Source organism: Manis pentadactyla, chromosome 8, assembly GCF_030020395.1.
Source record: "Manis pentadactyla isolate mManPen7 chromosome 8, mManPen7.hap1, whole genome shotgun sequence".
Classification (NCBI taxonomy): domain Eukaryota; kingdom Metazoa; phylum Chordata; class Mammalia; order Pholidota; family Manidae; genus Manis; species Manis pentadactyla.
Window position 1 is genome coordinate 65,963,318 of NC_080026.1, and position 20,540 is coordinate 65,983,857.

The 20,540-nt window shown below is 57.0% G+C and overlaps 2 protein-coding genes across 12 annotated transcripts in view; both read right to left on the bottom strand.

The window, feature by feature from the left end:
* LDB3 (LIM domain binding 3) overlaps positions 1–7,177 on the bottom strand; it is a 57,235-nt gene extending 50,058 nt beyond the window's left edge. For 5 of the 11 annotated variants that reach the window (XM_036926551.2, XM_036926550.2, XM_057505837.1 and 2 more), the window contains exon 1: positions 6,824–7,022. In XM_036926551.2, the coding sequence (XP_036782446.2) occupies positions 6,824–6,916 (93 nt within the window). In that variant the 5' untranslated portion in view covers positions 6,917–7,022. The other 6 variants (XM_036926549.2, XM_036926553.2, XM_036926554.2 and 3 more) reach the window with 6 other exon arrangements.
* A 2,720-nt stretch (positions 7,178–9,897) lies between these two features.
* On the bottom strand, positions 9,898–20,305 carry OPN4 (opsin 4). Its single transcript, XM_036926575.2, has 10 exons — positions 19,892–20,305; positions 18,518–18,663; positions 17,048–17,181; positions 16,507–16,710; positions 15,689–15,860; positions 15,056–15,220; positions 14,239–14,346; positions 13,144–13,324; positions 11,973–12,116; positions 9,898–9,936 (listed from the first exon to the last, which is right to left on the bottom strand). The coding sequence occupies exons 1-10, from the start codon at positions 20,033–20,035 to the stop codon at positions 9,898–9,900; spliced, it is 1,437 nt and encodes a 478-aa protein (XP_036782470.2). The 5' UTR covers positions 20,036–20,305.
* Between the last annotated feature and the right edge of the window lie 235 nt (positions 20,306–20,540).

The following is a 20,540-nucleotide window of genomic DNA, read 5'->3' on the forward strand; positions in this document are numbered from 1 at the left end:
TCAGGCATGGGCTGGCTAATACCATATACCTTCCCACTGGCCTCCTGCCTTCCCTTTCCCTGGCCCTGCTTGGCTCTCCTTCATCCTCAGGTATGGGGTGGGGTGATCCTCATCCCCAGGGAGAGCTCAGCCTCCCTGGGGCCTGGTCAAGAGCCAGACTTCCAAAGGGGAGCTGCCAAGCTGGCTCTGGCCTGCCCCTGGTGCCTCTCTCCCTGCACCTGTGTCTGCTTATCAGGGCTCAGCTGGCCTGGCCGTTGGCTGCCCCGCGCAGGGCCCAAGACCCCTCTGGCTGGTGGGTGAGGGTGCTGTAATCATCTTGTAGGATAGTACTCTTCTAATTCTGCCCAGTCTCCTCAGAGGAGGCAGGATTGAAGCAGGGACCCTAAGGAGGTTGCCCCCAACTTCTGCCCAAAAGCCATCAGATCCCCTCCCCCTCCTCAACAGTAGCCTGCACAGCAGAAGGATGGGTCCACCCTGGGACCCTTGCCTGAAGCCCAGGGCTCTTGTGAGGGCAGTCCTGGCATGAGGTATCTATGTATCTGCTGTCTGACTCTCTGCTTTCCTTGTCTCAGGGGGGCCATCTGGAATGCTTCCCTTGGGAGCTGCCTTGGGGACATCCTTCTCCCTCAGGCATGGGCTGGCAAGGACACAAAGGTGCTAAATCCTTGGAGGATTTTTTTTTTCTTCAAAGTTTTTCTATCCCGTTTTAAGCATTTGAAAGATTCTTTGTAATGACTGTTTCATTCTATCTCACTTTTCGATCTTTTCTAGTCACCAGCCACCTTTCAACTGGGAACCCCACTGTGAGCAGAGCTCCAGAACAGAGGTCCTGTGTCAAAAGTTTCCTGGGATTGACTCTGGGTGTTTGGGGGCCAAGTTGTCCTTCCGCCCTGCTGGGCCATGGTTTAGGGCATGCCAGAGGGGGCACAGAGATAGCTGGTGCCAGGGAGCAGCTGTGGCCCCAGTGACCTGCGGGTGCCTGGGAGGAGGCAGCAAAGTAAACTGCATGGACTTTAGTCTGACACAGGCCTGAGGTTACAGTGTCAGCCTTTGTGCTCTCTGTGTAAAGACAGCAACAATGCCTTTCTCTCGGGATTGTGGTGAGGACTACAGTATTTGATAGGGTATTATGTAAGGATGGTGCAGAGCTGAGAAAGTTTCAGGGAAGCTCCCAACTGAGGAGGTGCACGTACCATCCTGTCCCCAGCCCCTTCCTCCCTGGGATGCCAGAGGGGCTGAGGCCAGGAGGCTGCATCCCCTGGCTCCAAGGGAAACATGATCTGGAGCTGCGGGGGGGGGTGGGGGGGCAGAAGGCGGGGCCAGCCCTGGCCAACCAGTCCTTAGCCAGCCTGCAGTGCCAAACGGAGCCTGAGCATTGCGTGAGGGGGAGAGTCCCAGGGTCTCAGGGAAGCAAGGTGCCAGCTGGGGCTCAGGCTTACCCATGCACTGGCTCCTATTTCCCCAGCTCCCTGGCATGAAGTTCCCAGCCATCACTCCCAGTGCTCCAAACCTTTCTTCGCCTCTAGATCTGCCAATACAGGTGTGAAAGAGGATGTGGAGCAAAGGCAGAGAGTGGATGCCGTGGACTGTGCAACCTCTAACATCTCTTCCCAGCCCTCCCACGCTGACCACCTTAGGGAATTTCCCAGGGGGCCCTAAGTGCATTAAACATTGTGTGATTAAATTACCATCACACCAAGCTCTGCTCCCTGCCCATCTGGTCTCCCCTGGGGCCTTGCTTCCTTCCTCACCCTCTCAATGGAACCTTCTGTCTCCCAAAGCGCCTACTTCCCAACCCCACCCTGGATGATAAACAAGCCAGAGTCTTATCTGTTCTCACAAAGCCTCTCTTTGCACAGAGGAGTCTTCAGGCAGTGAAACTATTCTGTATGATACTATAATGATGGGTCCATGTCATGTTACATTGGTCCAAACCCACAGAACATACAGCACCAAGAGTGATCCTAATGCAAACTGTGGACTTTGAGTGATAACGATGTGCCTGCGCAGGTTCATCAGGTGCAACAAGTACAGCCCTCTGGTGGGGGATATTGAGGATGGGGGAGGCTCTGCATGTATGGGACAGGGGTGTATGGGAAATCTCTGTACCTTCCCCTCAATTTTGCTATGAACTTAAAACTGCTCTAAAAAGCTGTCTTTAAAAAAGAAAAAGTCCATTATGATTAGCATGTATAATGTGGGGGGGAGGCAGGGGGAGGGCTGTGCAACCCAGAGAAGACAAGTAGTGACTCTACAGCATCTTACTATGCTGATGGACAGTGACTGTAATGGGGTTTGTGGGGGAGACTTGGTGAAGGGGGGAGCCTAGTAAACACAATGTTCCTCATGTAATTGTAGATTAATGATACCAAAAGAAAAAAAAAAAGAAAAAGTCTCTCTCTCTCCCTGCCTTAGTTGTTCCAACAGCTCTTGTCCTGTTTCCCTTTCTTCACCTCTGGGCTTCTCTAAGGCGTGACCAGCGGGTCGGCCTCTACCATCTTGCATCACTCTCCCACCCAGCCATCTGGCTTTGGCCCCCACCGCTCCACATACACAATGACCTCCCTGTACCCAAAGCCAGGGGTCACCTTCCCCCGCTAGTGGACCACACCCTTCCCTGGCCTTCAAAGTCTCTCTCTCTTCCTCCCCTTTTCCCACCCTTCTGTGTCCCAGATGCTATCAGTAGAATGCTCTCATGGGCTCATCACTCTCGGTAGGTCCCAGAGAGCACTGGGCCATGGCCTAATCTGCTTCCTATCTCTTAGGATGGATCCTGGGTAGAGGGGGATCCTAGCTCCAAAGAGCAGAGAAGCTGTGTTGGGAATGGAAGGGCCCCAGGTTGGGGGACCCCTGCAATCATGGACAGCCCCTGGGTGAGAGAGGACTGTGTAGAGAGGGATGGAGACTCAGGGAACTGGAGAGACATCTCCTGGATGGGAGGGCTGCCCAGCAGGGCCTAGTGACGTTACTCAGGAAGCCCAGCCTCCTCACACTGCTGCCCCACAAGGCCTTTCACCTGAGGAGCCTGGGGGCTGCCCATGAAGTTGCCTTTGTCCTGCATCCCTGGCCCAATGCCTGGGAGGGTCTGCTCCCCAGGAGCCAGACAGCCTCATGCCCACTCTCTTCAGGCCTTCATGGGGTCAGGGACAGCTCTGTGCACCAGGGAGGGAAGTATGTAGGGGGAGGGCCTGGCCTGGGGACCTCTAAGAATGCATTCCCCATGTGTGACCCTCTATCCTGTTATCTCTCCCATTCGTTCATTTGGGGAGGCCCAGGCCAGCCTCCCAGCAGCCCTCCCAAGGCTTGCCTGACCTTCAGTGGGGCTATAAACAGCATGGCCTGTCAGCACCACTAGGTGCTGCCCAAGAAACAGCACGGTGGCCTCGAAATTCCAGGAATCTCTGGCACAGTTGCTCTACAAAAGTCTCAGCCAGTCCCCCTCCCCATCCCAGGGGACCCTCTGTTCTCTGTGTCCCCACAGTAGATAGGAGAGTCTGACAAATACTGGAGCCAAAATCAGTAAAGGGGCAGAGGTCTCTGGGCTGGTGACCCAGACAAGCTGCTAGTCTGGTGGATGAGACCCTGAGGAGTGGAGGCCTTGGAGCAGAGACACAGACCCCTGCACCCAGGCTCAGCCCCACCCCTGCCCTAGTGGGTATAAAGTATTCTCTCAAGTGCATGTTAGAAAGCCCTCTCACATGTGAGCTTTCAGGAAGGCACTAACCCCACTTTAACATGAGAAAACTGAGGCTGAACAGGTGAACTGAGGTTTCTAAGGTGACACAGCTGTGAGTAGCAGAGACTGAAGTCAGGCACACGCCTCAATAAAGTCAAGGGCCATGCGTGCAGAAGGGGCAAAGCCCCAGACCGTGGCAGAGTGGCTCTGATGGGGGTGGGGGCCAGACTCTGGGGCCGTTCCCTCCCTTCCCCCACTTCCTGGAGAACTGGCTGGGGTTGGGGGAGGATAGGAGTGAAAGGGCAGCTCATGTTGCAGACCCAGCTGCACCTGTCCAGGATAAATAAAGGCATTTCCCCTCCACCCTCCCAGACTCTTGCCTGAACCCCCTTTTCTGTGGGTCCTCAGGCTGTGATCCACCGAAGGGGGGCCTGGAGGGCCTGCTACTGCTCCAAGATTTACTCTGTGGGGCCAGTGGGTAGGGTGGGTTGGGCATGGGAATCACCACTAGCATGCAGGTGGCCAGACTTCTTACAGGAGGAGCCATGGCCTGGCCTGCAGCTGACAGGGGACAGACCACACTCAGTGCTTTTCTACTAGTCCCTCACCAGAGGGGTGAGGGGGCAGATATGTGAGTTAGGGGTTATCAAGGACATAGGGGCTCATGAACAGATTTGAGCCTCAGCTTGCCTGGCTCTGAACTGAGACAAGAATGCCAGCTCTGCTGCCTGACCACCCACCTCAGGATTGCAGGGCATGTGCCCCTGAGTACTGGCCCCCGGCACAGAATGAGGCCCTGCCTTTGCTAATTCCCCCACCACAATATGCCACTATGCCCTGTTGTAAAGGCTTGGGCCAGGACATGCAAGTATCCATTGGCCCTCTGTGAAGGAGGGTCATGGCTGGGATGGGAGAAGTGTCTCCCTGGAGAGCTCTGGCCCTGCACCCCTTTGAGGGAGAAGTTCCTGGTGCAGAATGGCCTTGAGAGCCTCAGTGGGAAATAACCACAGCCCTAGCGGGATGGCAGGGCCCCATGTCCTGGTCTGCCCAGCCAGGGTGGGAGACATTGGAGCCCAGGGTATCAGTGACCCACGAAGGAAATTTAACAAGAGGTTCTAAGCCCTGGGAAGGCCCCAGCAGTGCCCAGTCCAGCTTGCTCCATGTCCTTGCTGATTTGGGACATGCCCCTATGGGAAGCTGAAAGGCCATTATGGCTATCCCCTAATGCCCTGCCTGAGCTGCAGGGTCTATTTTTAAAGGTCCCCCCAGTCATTGGCTCCAATACATGGTAAAATACCCACTCTCTGCAGGGAGGACATTCTTCCTGCTGTCTAGTTAAGGCCTCTGTGCTGCAATTTAAGCCCTGGGCCAGCCAGGGCCAGGTGGCGCATAGACCCTGGGTGAGGTAAGTGGCTATCCTGGGTGCCGCTGAGCCAGGAGGCAAATTCCCACGCTCAGGGATGGGGCAGCGAGCACCAGAAGGATAGGTCTGGGGGGTGGTGGTCTGTGAGTGGCCAGTGGACCCACGAGAGTGAGGGTGGACAGCCCTGCCACCCCTGGACAGGAGGAGACCTGCACCATGGGGGTGGGGAGCTGCACAGGGTCCTGGGGAAACTGTGTCCACTGGGGCTCAAATGCCCTTGTGTTATCATATCACCAGGCAGGGTGTGCAAAGCTCTAGGTGCTTTTTAGTACTGGACCCTGAGATCTCCAGGGCAGTGGATTGGAAGGGTGGAGATGCAGGTTAGAATGAGCCAGATTTCCAGCAGAAAGATGGAGGGCAAGGCCTTTCCCTGCACTGGAGCCAGGCTAGTGCCCCACTCTGGAGGAGTGTGGCCTCTATAGGTATTTTGAGACTCCCAAAGCACCCCTGAGTATGGCTTCTGCTTCTTGGGGTACCATAGCCAGGTTCCATACCCAGGACTGCTCCAGTGGGGCACTTGCTCCCTGCTGCCCTCTGCCAAAGTCCAAGGCAGATCTCTGCTGCCCTGGAAAGAAATCATTTTCCTGTTCCCAGGTGGGCAGTAACCCATGTACCTCTGCTCATCAATCACCTTCCAGGGACAGCCTGGGGCCCCAGCCTGCCCCCTGTGTCCACAGCAGCAAGGCTGGGGCTGTGCCTCAGCATCCCCACCAGGCAGGGCTTATCTCTGCCCTCACGTACCTCACAGTCAACCCTGAGCCTTGGGGCCTTTCAGTGCCAGCTCTGCCAGACTCCCTGGGATGTCCTTACTTGACAAATGTTGCCTGCACACTACCATGTCCTAGGCTCTGGTGTAGATGCTGGGAACACAGCAGTGGTTAAAGCAGTTCCTCCTCATAGACAGCTTCCTCTGATGCATATCTAGCTTCTTGCCTCTCTGGACTTCAGTGTCTCCAGCTGGGCAATAGAGTTACTCCAACAATCTCCAGTGATCTGTGACATCCCCATCAGGCAGGGCTGCTCCCGGATCACAGACATTGCAGAACACACAGGCCATTTCCCCAGGTGAGAATGGGGAACAAGATGTGAGACAGGCAGAAATGCAGCTCTGGGCAGGTGAGGAAGGCCCAGTTCCATGAAGCCAGCTAGTGCAAGGTCCCAAGCAGGCCCAAGACGCTGGGGGGAAGAGGGCTGCTATCTCAGGTCTGGGATAGAGTGGGTGCTGGAGCCCAGTTACCAGCCCCGCCCCGCCCCGAGCCCCAACAGCATAGCAGCCAAAGTCAGCAGTCTGTCCATCATCTGTCTATCTGCCTACCTGTCATCTGCTCTCTCCATGCTAGGAGTGCTCTCTCCCCATAGCAGCTGCCCACTTCCAGGGAGATGCTCCAGGCTTAGGGGAAGGACTTAGGACAGAGCCGTACTCTTCGTCTACCTGCCTGACCACCCTCCACATTTGGCATTTCCTTCTCTGGTCTAAACACCCACCCCTTGCCCATGTTTCACACTCATATCAGGCAGGCCAGCTCGGACCTGAGGCCAGGTAGCTGAGACCAGGGCTATGGCCAGCAGCATCTAGCTGGGGCCAGTCCCAGCCCCCACACCAGCGATGGGACGTGCTTTGCTTTCTAAGAGCCTTGAGGAGGACAGACCCAACAGATGCACACACCCTCCTCTGCACATGTCCCACTCCTGAGGGTGCCAGGCTGTGGGCAGTGCACACTCACCCGGGAGATAGTGAGCGGCATGTTGAAGTCCTTGCCACCCTGCAGACGGAAGCCCCAGGGCCCAGGCCCGGTCAGGGTCACACTGTAGGACATGCTGGTGCTGACAGCGGCAGCCTCTGTGGACAAGGGGAGAAGAGTGGAGTGAGAAGGCCCTCACACATCCATCCGGAACCTCGGCTCCTGCCCCTGGACCCTCCAGTCTTGCCTGCTCTGTCCCTTGCTGCACAGCCAGGCTGTGTGGAGCTCCTGAGAGACTCCTAAGAATAGCTGGGGATGAATGCCATCGACACTGATATCTGCCCTCTGCTGCGCCCATAAATGGACTGTAACCCTACACTGTGCCCGCCCGCCCGTGGTCTCCCAGCCGGTCCACTGTGACTCACCAGGCTAATATAGCCCCTGGGGAGGGGTGTCCGGCACCCAGCGCCACCCCCCACCCCAGGGGGCAGGATGGACACTGGCCAGGTTAGTGATAACGCTCTCAACTCCTTACTCTCCTCTTCCTGCTCCTTCTGCCCTCTGGAGAGCCCAGATGTGCACTCTCTGGCCAGCCGAACCCACCCCTTGGCCCCGGAGACCATAGCTGAGCTCAAGGCCTTAGGCAGGGGTGCTGCAGTTTGCATCTTTGCTGTCCTTTCTCCCTGGTGAGGACCCTGAGGTGGTGCCTTATCTAGCATGGAGCCACAGTGGTACCTAGGACCAAGCTGAGCCTCCATCTGGTCTGGACAGAGCTTCAGCACAGGAGACCAGCAATTGGCTTGGTGTTGTCCAGCCATAAAAATGATCCTAATAGCAGCAGCTCTGGGCATGGCTAAACACAGCTCTGGTCCCCTCACTCCATTATCCCCTGAGAGGCTGCCACCTTAGCCCACAAGAACCAAGGCTCAGAGAGGTTAAGTGATTTCTCCAAGGTCACACAGGGCATGGCCCCAGGCTGTGCTGGAGCCTGGATTCATTCCTATAGGAGTAATTCCAAATAATGGGCTCCCAGTGGCCACAGGCACCTCCCACTGTCCAGACTTAGTTGAAAGAGGTGGGGGGCCCTACCTGTACCCTCTGCCCAGAGTCTGAAAGCAGTCTGGAGCAGGCCCACACCCTCCAGACCCTCTGGGGGCCAAGCAGTTATTCCTGGCTCTCCCGTTCTCATTTGTACTTTGGAAAACTTGACAGCAGCATGGAAAGCTCCAGCTGCCAGCGCCGCCCGCCAGGCCCCCATGTCCTTTGTGGCAGAATGGCAGAGGGCAGGGAGGAGGGGAGGAGATGTCATTTGCTCAGCTGCTGGGGCATGGGGCCAGAGGGGCAGGGAGGGGAAAGTGTGTGCGGTGTGTTCAGCCTGTAACCCAGAAACAGTGTGTCCTGGATTGGGGCCTAGGCACCTCAGGACTTCTGCCAATGTGCTCTTTGGACCAAGATACCTTCAGAAGCCCTTTCCCAAGAGACCTGAGTCCCCAGAAGAGATGGATCAGGGCCTACCCTGGCTCTCAGCTAAGGAAACTGAGTCTTGGAGAAAGCCACTGGGCTGGCCGCTCTCTTGTCCTCTTGGAGGGCTCTGGTCTGAGCTGGACCCTGGCATGTGAGCAATTTCCCAGCTGCCAGCACCCCAACTCATATCCTGGGCCTGGCACATCCAACGTGCATGGTAGGAGGCCCCACACATCATAGAGCATTTGGTAACTTGCCCAAGGTCACAAAAATATCAAGTAGGAGAAGCTGCGGAGGGACCTGTGTTCTTCCCCCAACTTTAACACCTCCTCTGCCCTGTATCATGCAGCCCATCCTGTCCTCCCTGCTCCAGCCTGGCCCAGGAGGTGGCCAGCACCCTGGCCCTCACCCACACCATTCCCTGCCCCTCTCCCAGGCCCCATCCCATCCATCCCTGACTTCCTTGGGGAGGAACTGTCTTGCCAAGCTGGAGGGACCCAGCCACAGGGCATGACCAGTGTAGGGAAGGGAGGGCATCAACCCTGCACAGGGAAGAAGAGCCCAGATCTAGGCTGTACCTAGAGCTGGAGGCTCTTTCTCTGGACTCAGCGCTGCCTGATGCTGCCTCTGGGGAAAGGGAGGGTAGAGGGAAGGATGCTCTTAAAGGGGAAGGCCAGCCTCCCTCCATCTGCCTCCCCTGGGAGTCAGAAACAGCCAGAGAACAGGTGGTACCCACGGGCTGTGTACAAGCTGCTTTCTGATAATAGCATCTCACTTGGGAGTGGGGATGGGGGCAAGCCTGGTCCTTCTCCCTCCTCTTCTCTACCTCCACAATGTGAAATGCGGCTTTAGGACTGAGAGTAACAAGGTGGGGGACACTGGAAGGGGAGGAAGAGAGGTTGCTGTGGGCATAAGAAGCCAGACCCTGGTTCTCCCTCCCTTGGCGGGTCCAATAGGTAGAGAACATGCTTATCCAAGAACTTCTCTGCTTTTTATTATCCTATACCCTGTCAGAGTCACATAGCCCTGGGGTGAACTTAGAACACTGAATCGAAATAAATCACAGGTGCATTACATGCGCACATGTGTTTGATGCACATGCAGATATGTACACGCAGGAAAGTGTGCCCCAAAATGCACGTGTGCACGAGAGTGTGAGCCATGGTAGAAACAGTACGCTGGGGAAAGAAGACAGAGGCGAGTAAGTTTCCAGTGCATGAAGGTCTGTGCTCGGCTTCAGCTGCAGGCTGCAGGAGACAGCGCTATCCCTCCCGTGGTGGTGAAAGGCCCAGCCCGGGTGCAGAGGCAGCTCATAATTAGCTGGTGTGCCCTGTGGAGCCATCACCATTGTCATCACATGGACAAGTACAGCACGCAGCATTTGAGGAGAGGCAGATGACTCCAGCAAGCCAGCAGGCTTGGGCTCCCACTCTTCAGGCTAAACCTGAGTTGCAGGCTGTTGAGATAAATGGGTGAAGACCACTTCACAGGGCAGGACTTTTGCGGTATGGGGCCGTGCACCCAGTACAGCATGGGTGACAAGACCACTTCCAAAGCCACAGGCTCAGGGGCTGATCCTGGGTCTGTGTGTGTGAGGGGGATATGAAGGGGCTGCATGTGTTCCTGGAAGAAAGCGAGAGCCAATGGGCACCCTACATCCTGGGGTCCAGGCTGGGGAGCAGTCCCTTGGTCTGAAAGCAAACAGCACACATCTGTTAGCCCATGGGGTGTCCGCTGGGAGCTGTCTCCCAATGACTCTCTGTGTTCCGGGTTACCGTGTGGTGAGGGAGGTTGCACAGTGGGGTCAGCCTGTCTCCTGGCTGGGGGATGGGCCTTCTCCAAGACTGTGGGCAGTGGTTTGGAGGATGGAGCCAGCAATGTCTAAGGTCGCTTGCAGGATGTCTCTCTCCCTGGGATGTTCCCCAGGCTCTTGGACTCCTGGGGTCCCAACTGAGCTCTCCACACCTCCACCATCCAGTTCCCCACTTCCCTCCACTTCCCTCCACTCCCGTGCAGCAGCCCCAGCATCTGCTCTCTCCCTGCTCCCTTAGAGCCCTCACCCCCTTCCCGTCTTACAGCACAAGCTCCCTCTGCTCTTCCCCCGGCAGGGGCATTCTGTTCAGCCTGTCCTTCCCTAGGTGCTGCAGAGGGGCCTGGGCACCCTGTAAAGTTGCCCCCCAAGCTGACTGTGTTCTCCAAGGGCTCCCTGTCCACCAGGGCATGATGCAGACCCTCAGGCTAGCACCTGGCTGGGCCTCCTACCACCTCCTGCCCCTCTCTTCCCTTCTCCTGCATCCCCCACCACCTGCTTCCAGTGTCCCTTTGGTTGCTCCCAGGTTCATAAGAGTGACATTCTGTTCCAGGACACACCAAGATCCTCGTGCCCACTGCTTCCACCCAAGCTGTTTTCTCAGCCTGGACTACTTAACCCCCAGCCCCACCCCTGCCTGGTAATCTCTGCTTCACCTCCACCTTCCCTGGGGAGCCCTTGGGGACTTGCCTCAGCTCTCAGCACCCTGTGTACTGATACCTCGACATCAGTGCTTTATCACACGTGTTGGCTGATTGCTGATGTGCTCTCCCCCTTTGCCCAGCGCCCCACCCCAGGCCAGTATTCCCTTTAGGACAGGCATGGTGCCTTTCATCATTGCCTGGAATTCACCAGGTGTGGGGGTGCTGCGGGTCTCTGTCCTGTCTCTGTGGCTGTGCACAGTGCCCAGGCTCAGACATGGGGAGGGAGTCCTCTCTGGAGCTGGAGCCTCAGGGGAGCAGTGCTCTCTGGGATGGGAATGCTGGTGGGGCAGATCCTCCACAACTGTGGGGAGCAGCCCAGAGCTCCCTGTCTGGGACACTCAGAGGAACAGTTTTGGGGAAGGAAGACAGAAAAGTGCCTCTTGTCTTGGATTTGCTGAGGCAACTGAGAAAGCCCAGGAACTGGAGGTGTTGTGTGGGTGTGAGCAGAGGGGCAGGGTGGGGAGCTGTCGGCTGAGGGGGAAGGGCAGCCTCAGGGCCTGTGCACACGGCATTTCCAGCGTTCCAGAATATGGCCTTCTCTAATTGCCATCGACATTCCGTTCCATAGGCACTTGGGCTGACAGCTGGCCTTCTTTTAATAGCCACAAGTATTCTGGGTGACATCCTAATCTCAGGGCATTCATAGCAAGCACATACACAGCTTGCAGCTCCCTGCCCCCTAGGTATGTCCAGCCTCCAATCACACAGAAAGGTACACACCACCCACACGTGGTTACAAGCATGGCTTAGAGCAGACATCTTGGGGCACACTCAATCCCATGCCCTGTCTTGTCACAGGGACAGAGAACACGTGCTGGGCACATGATCACACCCATGCACCAGTTACACCCCCCTGGCTGCACATCATATACCCTCATGGTCACACACACTTACACACATGCTGTGCATCCATCAGAGCACAGCAAGGCCACCACCGCCTGCTACGTACATGCGTGGTCAGGGTCATATACTCACACACAGACACTCAGCGGCAACCCACCACACTCATTCCTGCTCAGAGCACCTTGGAGTCACAGAGACTCTCTAGGCCCTCTAGGCAGATAAGGAAAGCAGAGAGGTGGGGGAAAAGGACGATTCCCAGAGAGCATTGAGCCTGCCCATCAGAATAAGCCCCTCTTTCCTGGCCACTCCTTGGGCTACTTGTCCCTTGTCCCTACCCCGTTATAGATTGGCAGGAGCTAGGGCCAGTCACCTTCCCAGGAGCTTCGGCTTCCTCTCCCTGGGGTCTGGGAGGGGCCTCGGCTTCCACATCCTCCAGGTCCTGACTGCAGGGTGCCAGTCTGCTCACTAGCTGGGCACCTCCCCATGCAGCTGTGTCCTCTGTGTCGGTCCAACCCTGGGGGAGGTAGGAAAGCCACTGTGAGATGAGAGGGACATTCACGGTCTTGCCCCTCCCCAACCAGGCCTTTCCCCATCCTCCCCACAGATATGCACTGTAGGGGGACCCACGACTGTTTGCGGGTCTGCTATAAACTATAAGTGTCTGTGCATGTGTGTGTGCAAGCTTGTGGGGTAAGTGTGCTACATGAGGGGCTAGGCCTCTGTTAACTGATGAGATTCACTCCTTGATGTTGTTTCTAAAGTGGTTTGAGAAAGGGACTGCTGACAGCTCTCCTGTGGCCCCTCAGCTAAGACCTCCAGGGATGGGGGCAGTGGAAGGAGGTCAGTGGAGGCTCTTGGTGAGGCCCACGGTGGGCATCAGGGGGCACTACAGCTCCAGGCCCCAAACAGGTCTGACAACAACTGTGGGGTCAGCATCCACCCATGGGCACCTTAGCCAGTCTTGATGAAAGACCACTGTTTTTCCTTTCAGAGGAGGACACAGGCTCAAAGAGGATGAGTGACTTGCCCAAGCTTAAACAGTGAGGACATGGTAGAGCTGAAGCCTGAACCCACATCCCCAGACTCCAGGCCACTGTTCCTCCCACTGTATACTGTGGGCTCTTCAAGACTCCCAGGAGACAGGGGCTTAATGCTGAGAACAAAGGGCCCTGAGCTAGCTACGGTCTGCCTCTCTGGAGCTCCACCTAGGGCCAGAAATGCTAGTCTTTTTGATCTATGACTCTAAACCCCTGGGATGGTGCCAGCACGGAAAAGAGATGACCTGGAGTTAGAAGACCCATGTTCAGTTCTGGCCCTGCTGCTAGGCGACCTTGAGCCAGTCCATCACCTCTCTGGGCCCAGTACATCAGGAGGATGATGCAGTGGAAAGCCACAGGAAGGTTATGAGGGGCAGTCCTGCCAGTGTCTCAGGTTCTCAGGGGTCCCTGAGTCTCAGAGGCAGCCTCTTCAAGATGCCTGAGGCTGGCCTGGCAGAGGAAAGAGTGGCTAGGTGCCAGCCAGTGAGGGCCCAGCATCCTTACCACCTTGTTCTCAGAGCCCAGGGATGGCTGGTGCCTTCGTCTGGAGATCCAGCTTAGGTCCGAGGCCTGACTGTTCAGCGTAGAGCGGTGGGTAGAGCAGTAGCTGGCGTACTGGCCAGTGCACTGGCCCGACATGCCCAGAAGCACCCCCAGGCATGGCAGGTGCTGGGTGATGGCCATTCTGCAGGCACAGCACATCTGGTTAGGCTGCGACAGGCACAAGAGGCTGGGGATGGATGGACAGACCAATACACGGCCAATGGAAGTGGACAGAGAGCCACTGGGGAAATGGGGATGTCCAGACACTGGGGGTATGAGGATAGACAAACAGTTGATGGGATGATAGTAATGGACAGAAAGACTCTGGGAGTCATAGGAGGTGATGAGGAAGGACAGACAGATGCTGGGGTGAAGGACACTGATAGGGTTTGGGATGGACAGTTAGACTCTGGGGCTGTGGGCACAGAGGGAGAGCCTCAGGGTAGCAGGTTCAGCCAAGTGCTGTGTTCCAGCCCTCAAGTGGCTGGCCCAAGCCACATCTCTGCAAATAGGCATAAGGGATGCTTCTGAGTAGCTGCTGAGCTGGATGGGCTAAAGGCTGCAGCTGGCCTCAGCAGGACAATGAGTTACTGACACCACCAGGCAGATGGAAGCACTGAAGGCCCCCTTGTGGAAGAGGTCCGTGGTGGCCTGGATTCTGTCAGCAGAGGGCATGCTGAGCAGAACCACGCCCAGGCCTGCTACAGTCCCTTCAGGATGTCACTGTCTGCGGCTCCTCCTTGTAGAGGGCAGCACTGCTGATCGTCTGTCCTGACTGCCTTTTGGCCTCAACTCCAAAAACCCCATAGTTAGAATTGTACGTTTCCCAGGGAGCTCTGATGTCCCTCCAAGCTGAGCCCCCTGGGAAGCTGGGGCAGCAGAGGGGGTCACACCAGCTCCAGACCCCACCCAGTGTCACTGGCTGCTCCCAGATACTAGGGGCTCCTGTCCAATACATATACAATGCAATACATATACAGTTTGCCGGCCCAGGCCTTCCATACCCATTAGGGTGGGCCTGGGGACCTGGAGCTGGGTTCTGCAAGAGGGTCACACCTGTACTTGGGGTGGGTGATGGCGTAAATGATGGGGTTGTGGATCGCTGAGGCCTTGGCAATGACGGCCGGCACCGAATTCATGTACGGCGTCAGGACATGCGCATACCTAGGACAGAGAAGCTGTGGTGCACTGCCAGCTGGCCCTCCCCGGAGACTCCACAGCCCACCCACCCCCTCAGGAACCTTCTTTCCCTAGGCCAGACCCTGCCAGGGGGCACAGCCCAACCTGAGTCAAACCAGCACAGCCAAGTCAGCCCTGTGGCAGGGACCACATTGCCAAGGAGAATTCTGATCCTAGGTGAGTGGCGCCCTGGGGTGCAGTTGTGGAAGGGGTGCTGAGAGGAAGCTGGGCCAGTTTGGGGGTTTTGCCAGGTCTCACTGTCCCTTTGAGACTGTGCTGCTGGCAATAAACCATACCCACCCCCAATGACTCTGGCCCTCTGCCCAGCTCTTCCCACACCCCATCCCACACCTGATGCCCACTGCTCCTCTGGCTCTCTTAATGACTTCACAGGCTAATCCAAAAGGGCACCAGGCCACTCCTGCACAAGGACAAGTTCTCCTACCCAAACATATCAAAGGATTATCAGTTCTGTCTCAAAAGTGCTTCTGAAGTCTGGTCTATGTCCATGCTGCTGCAGATGTCAAAGACCCCAAACTCTAGCCACAATGGACTAGAGGGCAGGAGGTGAGCAGCACCTCACAGTCTGGAGGAGGCTGGACTCAGGGTGTGAGGATGGCTGGCTTGGGCTGGGGAGGGAGAGGCTGCCCCCAGGGCCCCTTGCCCCTCCCCCATGCCTTGAGCCACTGCTCACCCAGCAAAGGCCATCAGGGCCACAGTGGAGTAAGGGGCCCAGGAGAGCACAAAGAGAAAAATAACCAGCAGCTCCATCTTGGCCATCTTCCACTCTCTCTGCAGCCGCTGTCGTTGCCGGGAGGACTCACCACCGCCCTCAAAGGCCCCGAAAGCCTGCAGAGCCCTAGGAAGAGTGGGTAGTCTGTTCCGATCCCACTTGGGTTGCAGGGAATGTCAGGGTCATGGCCATGTTGGGGAGCCTCCCTAGACCTGGCCATCCCCCCCCAGTGCAGGCAGCCGTCACTTCCAGAAAGATCTCCATTACATCCAGCCTAAGCTGCCTCCCTGTGGTTCCACCTATGGTGTCTTCTTTGCACCCCTCAGACTTCCTGACCGAGTCTAAAGACCCCCTTTTCAGAAGACCTTGTCTCCTGAGACTCCTCTAGGCACCCCGGTTGTGCTGATCTCTAGGCAGCCTGCCTTGTCCTGTGGTCCCCTGACAGCTGGCCCTCCCACATGTGTTCAGCTTGTCTTTGCCTACGTGGAGCTGGGGGCAGGGGCAGATATGGGCCTTGGGGCGTGGTGGGGGCAACCCTGGCAAATGGGTGTGGAGCCCCTCCCATCCAGCCCCTCCTCCGTGCCCAGCTCTTACTGGCCTGTCTCCCGGATGGCCCTGAAGATGAAGAAGTAGGAGTACATGATGACAAGCAGGGGGAGGAAGAACACAAAGCAGAAGAGCAGCATGGTGTACGCACGGACTGATGGCGTGAAGCTCATGTAGTCCCAAGAGCAGGAGGTCAGCAGCCCCTCAGGCACATAGGCACCTGGGAGCCAGGGGCAGGTGCTCAGCCTTCAGGACAGCACCAACTCTGGCTCCTCACCCATCAGGGGCTTTGGATGTGGGGCCTGAGATCCCCAAACACTAGCCCCAGCCCCAGCCCTGCCCAGTGCAGAGAGGAATCCGGGGTGCATGGGAGGGAGCTCTCCAAGCTGGTTCGAACAGGAGATAGCTGGCAAAGCCCACTGCTGCCATTCTTGCCAGTTTGGAACAGAGAGCTTGCCATTGCCCCAGGTCTTACTCCCCTCGGCTCCAGCCAGCTTCCTGGTTCCTGTCCCAGAAGGACAGGTGCCTTCCGCTAACCCTCCTACCTGCTGAGAGGCCTCATACCCCAACCACTGCCTGTCTGACTCCCTGAAAACTCAGCATCAAATGCACCTGTCACTTCCCACCACCCAGGAACTACATGATCTTACCCTCTGTGCTTGGGGATGGGAGCCAAAGTCATCCTCTGATCAGGATGGTGCAGCCTCAGTTTCCCCTGCTGCTAGCCATGCCCTCTAAATGTTCATCAGCCTTGAGGCTCAGGCAGTTCCTTGGCCCCTTCTGCCAGCTGGTGGACCCAAGTCCACCTACCTGCCCCCTGGCACATGCCCCTCCCATTCCCCCCCTGGTTTTCCCAGTCCACTTACTCCAGCCAAAGAAGGGTGGCAGACTCCAGGCCAGGGCATAGAGCCAGATGCCCAGCAGGACAAGCCCAGCCCTCCTCTTGGTTACCACCCCGACAGCAGCGAGTGGATGCATGATCACCAGGTAGCGGTCCAGGGCGATGGCCATCAGAGTAATCATGGAGGTGATGCCAGAGAGAGCCCCACAGAAGGCATAGAACTCACAGCCTGTGGGCACAGCTCCCTGTCCTCAGTCTATGGCAGGGAGCCCAGCAGGCACCCCAAGGGAGAGAGGGTCTGGGGGTGGCAAGTGCTGGGCTCCTCAAGGAGAGCAGCCCTGAGCTCCTCTCCGCCCTGCCTACTTGCCACATCTGGCAGAGGCTGGTGGAGCCCCAGGACAGGACCCTGAGTCCTCCCTCTTGCTTATTCACAGGATTGAGGGCGGTCACCCACTCTCTGTCCAGGAAGGGAAAATCATCTTCTCGTCCAGGCCACCCTCCAGGGTGGGCACCCCCTGCCACAGCCCTCCTCCTCCCTCCAGCAAAAGGGAACCCCAAGTATCTACCTGCCTCCCCAAAGAGCCACCGCTTATAGAGGCTGCTGGCAAAGAAAATGGGAGCCTGGGTAAAGGACATGAGGAAGTCGCTGACTGCGAGGTTGATGATAAACATGTTGGCAGGTGTCCTGAGGCCTCTGCTCCTGTGAGGGGGTGGAAACCGTCAGAAGGCGCTTCTGCTGGGGAGCTTCCCTCACTCACACCTGTACACACACTCACACACACATACAACATGCCCACATACATGCACATGACAAATGTGCACGCACTCAGGGGCAAGCTTCTGGGCCACAGGCCTATCCCACCGGCAGTAAGTACCAGCCCACCTAACAGCTCTGCGGCATGGCTGTGCCGGCTGAGAAGCAAGACCCCTCAAGTTGGCAACTTGCCCCCTACTCCTGAGGGCAACTGCTTTAGGATGAAGTGGAGAACAATGCCTTTCCCAGAGTTGCCGTGCAGCCCCGCAGAAGCTGGGTTCTGGACATGTCCGCTTCTTCTTCTTGTGCTGTGGACTCCCCCTTTGTGACCTATGCTCTTCCGAATTTGGCCGCATGCTTCATTTCTTCGAGCCCCACCAGGCCAAGGTCTCCCGAATGGCTTCTCCCCAGGCTGCTCGCCCTGTGTGCCCACATGCCACGTGCCTTCCCAGGAGCTTCTCACACCTCCTCCCTCCTCAGGCACCTCTCCTTGTCCCCTGCCTCCCAGTGTCTCTGCAGTCTTCACCCTCAGGGGTGGTGAAGGGCACTTTCACAAGCCGCATCTCCTATTATCATCCATCTTTGATGTACATCCTTCCCTCCACCCCCTGCCATTTTCTAAATAAGAACACTAAGAAGTGGCTTGCTCCAGATCACAAGACCCAGGACAGGGCACAGCCAGGACTCAAGCCCTCCTTTGGTGGGCACTGCACTGAACTTACACAGCATGTTGACTCCATGAAGTAAATTGCAGCAGCTCCATTTTGCAGACAGGAAAAGTGGACTCAAAGAATATAAATGATTTGCCCACAGTCATTTCAGCCAACAGGTAGTAAAGCCAGGGGTTCACTTCTCCACCTGCATGTCCCAGCCATTCAGCCTGCTGGTGGAGCAGGTGAGGAAGGAAGCCACAGTTGGTTGCCAGGGGTGCATGCTGCAAGTCTTGAGGACTCAGGCCCCTGGTGCCAGGGCTGCTCTTCAAGGCAGAGGGAAGATGCCCATGGGGGCAGGTAATAGTGGAGGTGAGCTGAGAGCAGGGCAAAATGGATGGACCTGTCATAGGAAAACCTGTGCTACAGAGGGTGAGCCTGGGGCCCAACCAGCACATGCCACTCAAGCTGTTCTGGGCTTGGGACCACTCAGGACTTAGCCCTGACCTCCCTGCCCAGGATCACCAGTGCCCTGACAGAGCTGGCACCAGCATTCCCACCCTGCATCCTGTCCAGTCTCTGCACGGCTGGCCGCCCTCAGTGCCTGGTCCCCAGCCCCACCAACCAGGCACCTGCAGAAGGTGTAGATGACGGTCAGGTTGCCCAGCATCCCCATGAGTCCCACCAGCAGGATCACTGAGCCCAGGGTGTAGTGGGCATGGTCGGGAACATCAACAGTAGGAAAGGGGACCCAGGCAGCAGCCTGAGGCCTGGCTTCCTGTGGAGAGACAGAGAAACAGGGCATTACATTGGCCTGTCACCTTCAAATAGCCTTGAGAAGGAGGGCTAGGGTTTCCAGGTGGGGTAGGTGCAGGTGGGGTAACTGAGACTCGGAGTGGCAAAGCCACTCGCCCACATGGCTAGCAAGTGACTGAGCTGGAGAAATACAGGTCTCCCTAAAGTTGAGTCCAAGCTCCTATACCATGGCACAGAGGCTTCTAGGAGGGAGCTCAGATTGCCTATTGGCAACTGTTAGGGCAGACAGACAGACAGACAGATAGCAGGCACATGGCTGGACTGACTCTAGCTCTCCTTAGGGAAAAGGCAGAGCCATCTCCTGGGTGGACTACATGGGTCCCATCCTGAGTATCCAACATAGTCAGCAATGGTGTTCCAGGCCCTGTAGACTCTGGGGCGGTGCATTCGGTTAGAGCTCCTCTCCTCAGGAGTCCCCCCATGCTCTGCCACCCAAGCCTCAAAAAAGAGGTTGTATTGCCCAATAGTATAACTGAGTAGCACTGACCTTGATGCCTGGTTGAAAGACAGGGAAAGAACTCCCCTTTGAAAAGAAAGCACAGGCTCCCAGGGTCACTGCAAGCAGGTCATGACCCCAAGAGGCCAGTATAAAGGGCTTCAAGGCCCCTCCCCCACAGCTCCTTTCCAGATAAGGGGGAAGTTTGGGGGTTTAGGCTCTGTCCTGCCCTGACATCTGTAGCTACCAGAGCTTTCCCATGCATCCTAGGCCAGCAACCCCCAGTACTCTGAGGGTACCCTTGGCCCTCCTCAGGTAACAGTGTGGCTGGCGGGGTGTAGAGCCCCGGGTCAGATGATGGAGGCAGCAGAAGACAGCCAACGCCTCGCTCTGGGCTGGACTAGAGGTATGCCTAAGGTATCCTTCCTCTCTGGAAGGCTCCACGGGGCATCCAACTACCCTCAGAAAGGAATGGTTGCAGCCAAGGGCAGGTCTGGGTCATTCTAGCCCCATATCCTTCAGGGATGGCCTTCCTGTGCCTTGAATGCTCTCTACAGGAGGGACATTGCCCACACTCTCGTCTATCGGCCTCTTTGTGCAGGGCAGGCTTAGAGAGGTCCAGTAACATGCCAAGGTCCTATAGCAGAGCTCAGGCCTTTCTATCTCCCCGTCAAAGCCCCTAGTGGTCCCCAGGAGGGAGACAAGGGGGACGGGGAGGGAAGGCTCTATGTGCACATGCTCACCCCAGGCTTACCGTGGGACTGATGGGTGTAGGTTGGTCCAGGCTGGAGATGCTGCTTTGGGAGCTATCCCACCTGCTGGGTGATGGTGGGGTGACCACGCAGCTGGGCTCCTGAGCCAGGCCCAGTGGGACTCCTGGTTCTGAAGAAGGGTTCATTCTGAGGTGGCGTAGTCCTCTCTCAAGCCCACAGAGAAGTCAAAGGAATGGGGGGCTCAGGATGTTAGCTGTGCCCAGGTTCCTGACTCTCCTCCATCCTCAGCAACTCTACCTGGTCCACCAGCTGCCTGCGCCTGCATCCAGCATGGACCCAGCCTGGAGCTACTCTTGAGGCTGGTGGCTGCTCTGTGTCCAGTGAAGCACTAAGGAGCGAGTGTCACAGCTGTGGTGACTCAGCCATGGGATCTGTTCCCACCGTTAAGTAGCAGACCTGGGAGTGCACATGCCCAGTTGCTCAGTGCCCCCAGCTCCCTCAGACACAGGTCCCTGGTGTCTGTCCACAGAAGCTCTGATGATGGTAGCATGGATGTGTGAATGTGTGTGAGTGTGTGCGTGAGAGTATGAGAGTGTGTGTCAGTGTGACTGTGTGTGTATGTGCTTACTTCAGGGGAGATAGCCAGGCTGGGCTCCTGGAGGTTGGCAGGTTTTGTCTTCCCCTCTGACC

Excerpts from the sequence above, each read along its gene's own strand:
- OPN4 (XM_036926575.2), bottom strand. The coding sequence starts at position 20,035 with ATGAACCCTTCTTCAGAACCAGGAGTCCCACTGGGCCTGGCTCAGGAG. Across the intron at positions 17,182-18,517 it reads GTCATCTACACCTTCTGCAG|GAGCAGAGGCCTCAGGACAC; the intron begins GTGCCTGGTTGG and ends ACCCCCTCACAG. Across the intron at positions 15,861-16,506 it reads GCCACCCTTCTTTGGCTGGA|GTGCCTATGTGCCTGAGGGG; the intron begins GTAAGTGGACTG and ends CCTGGCTCCCAG.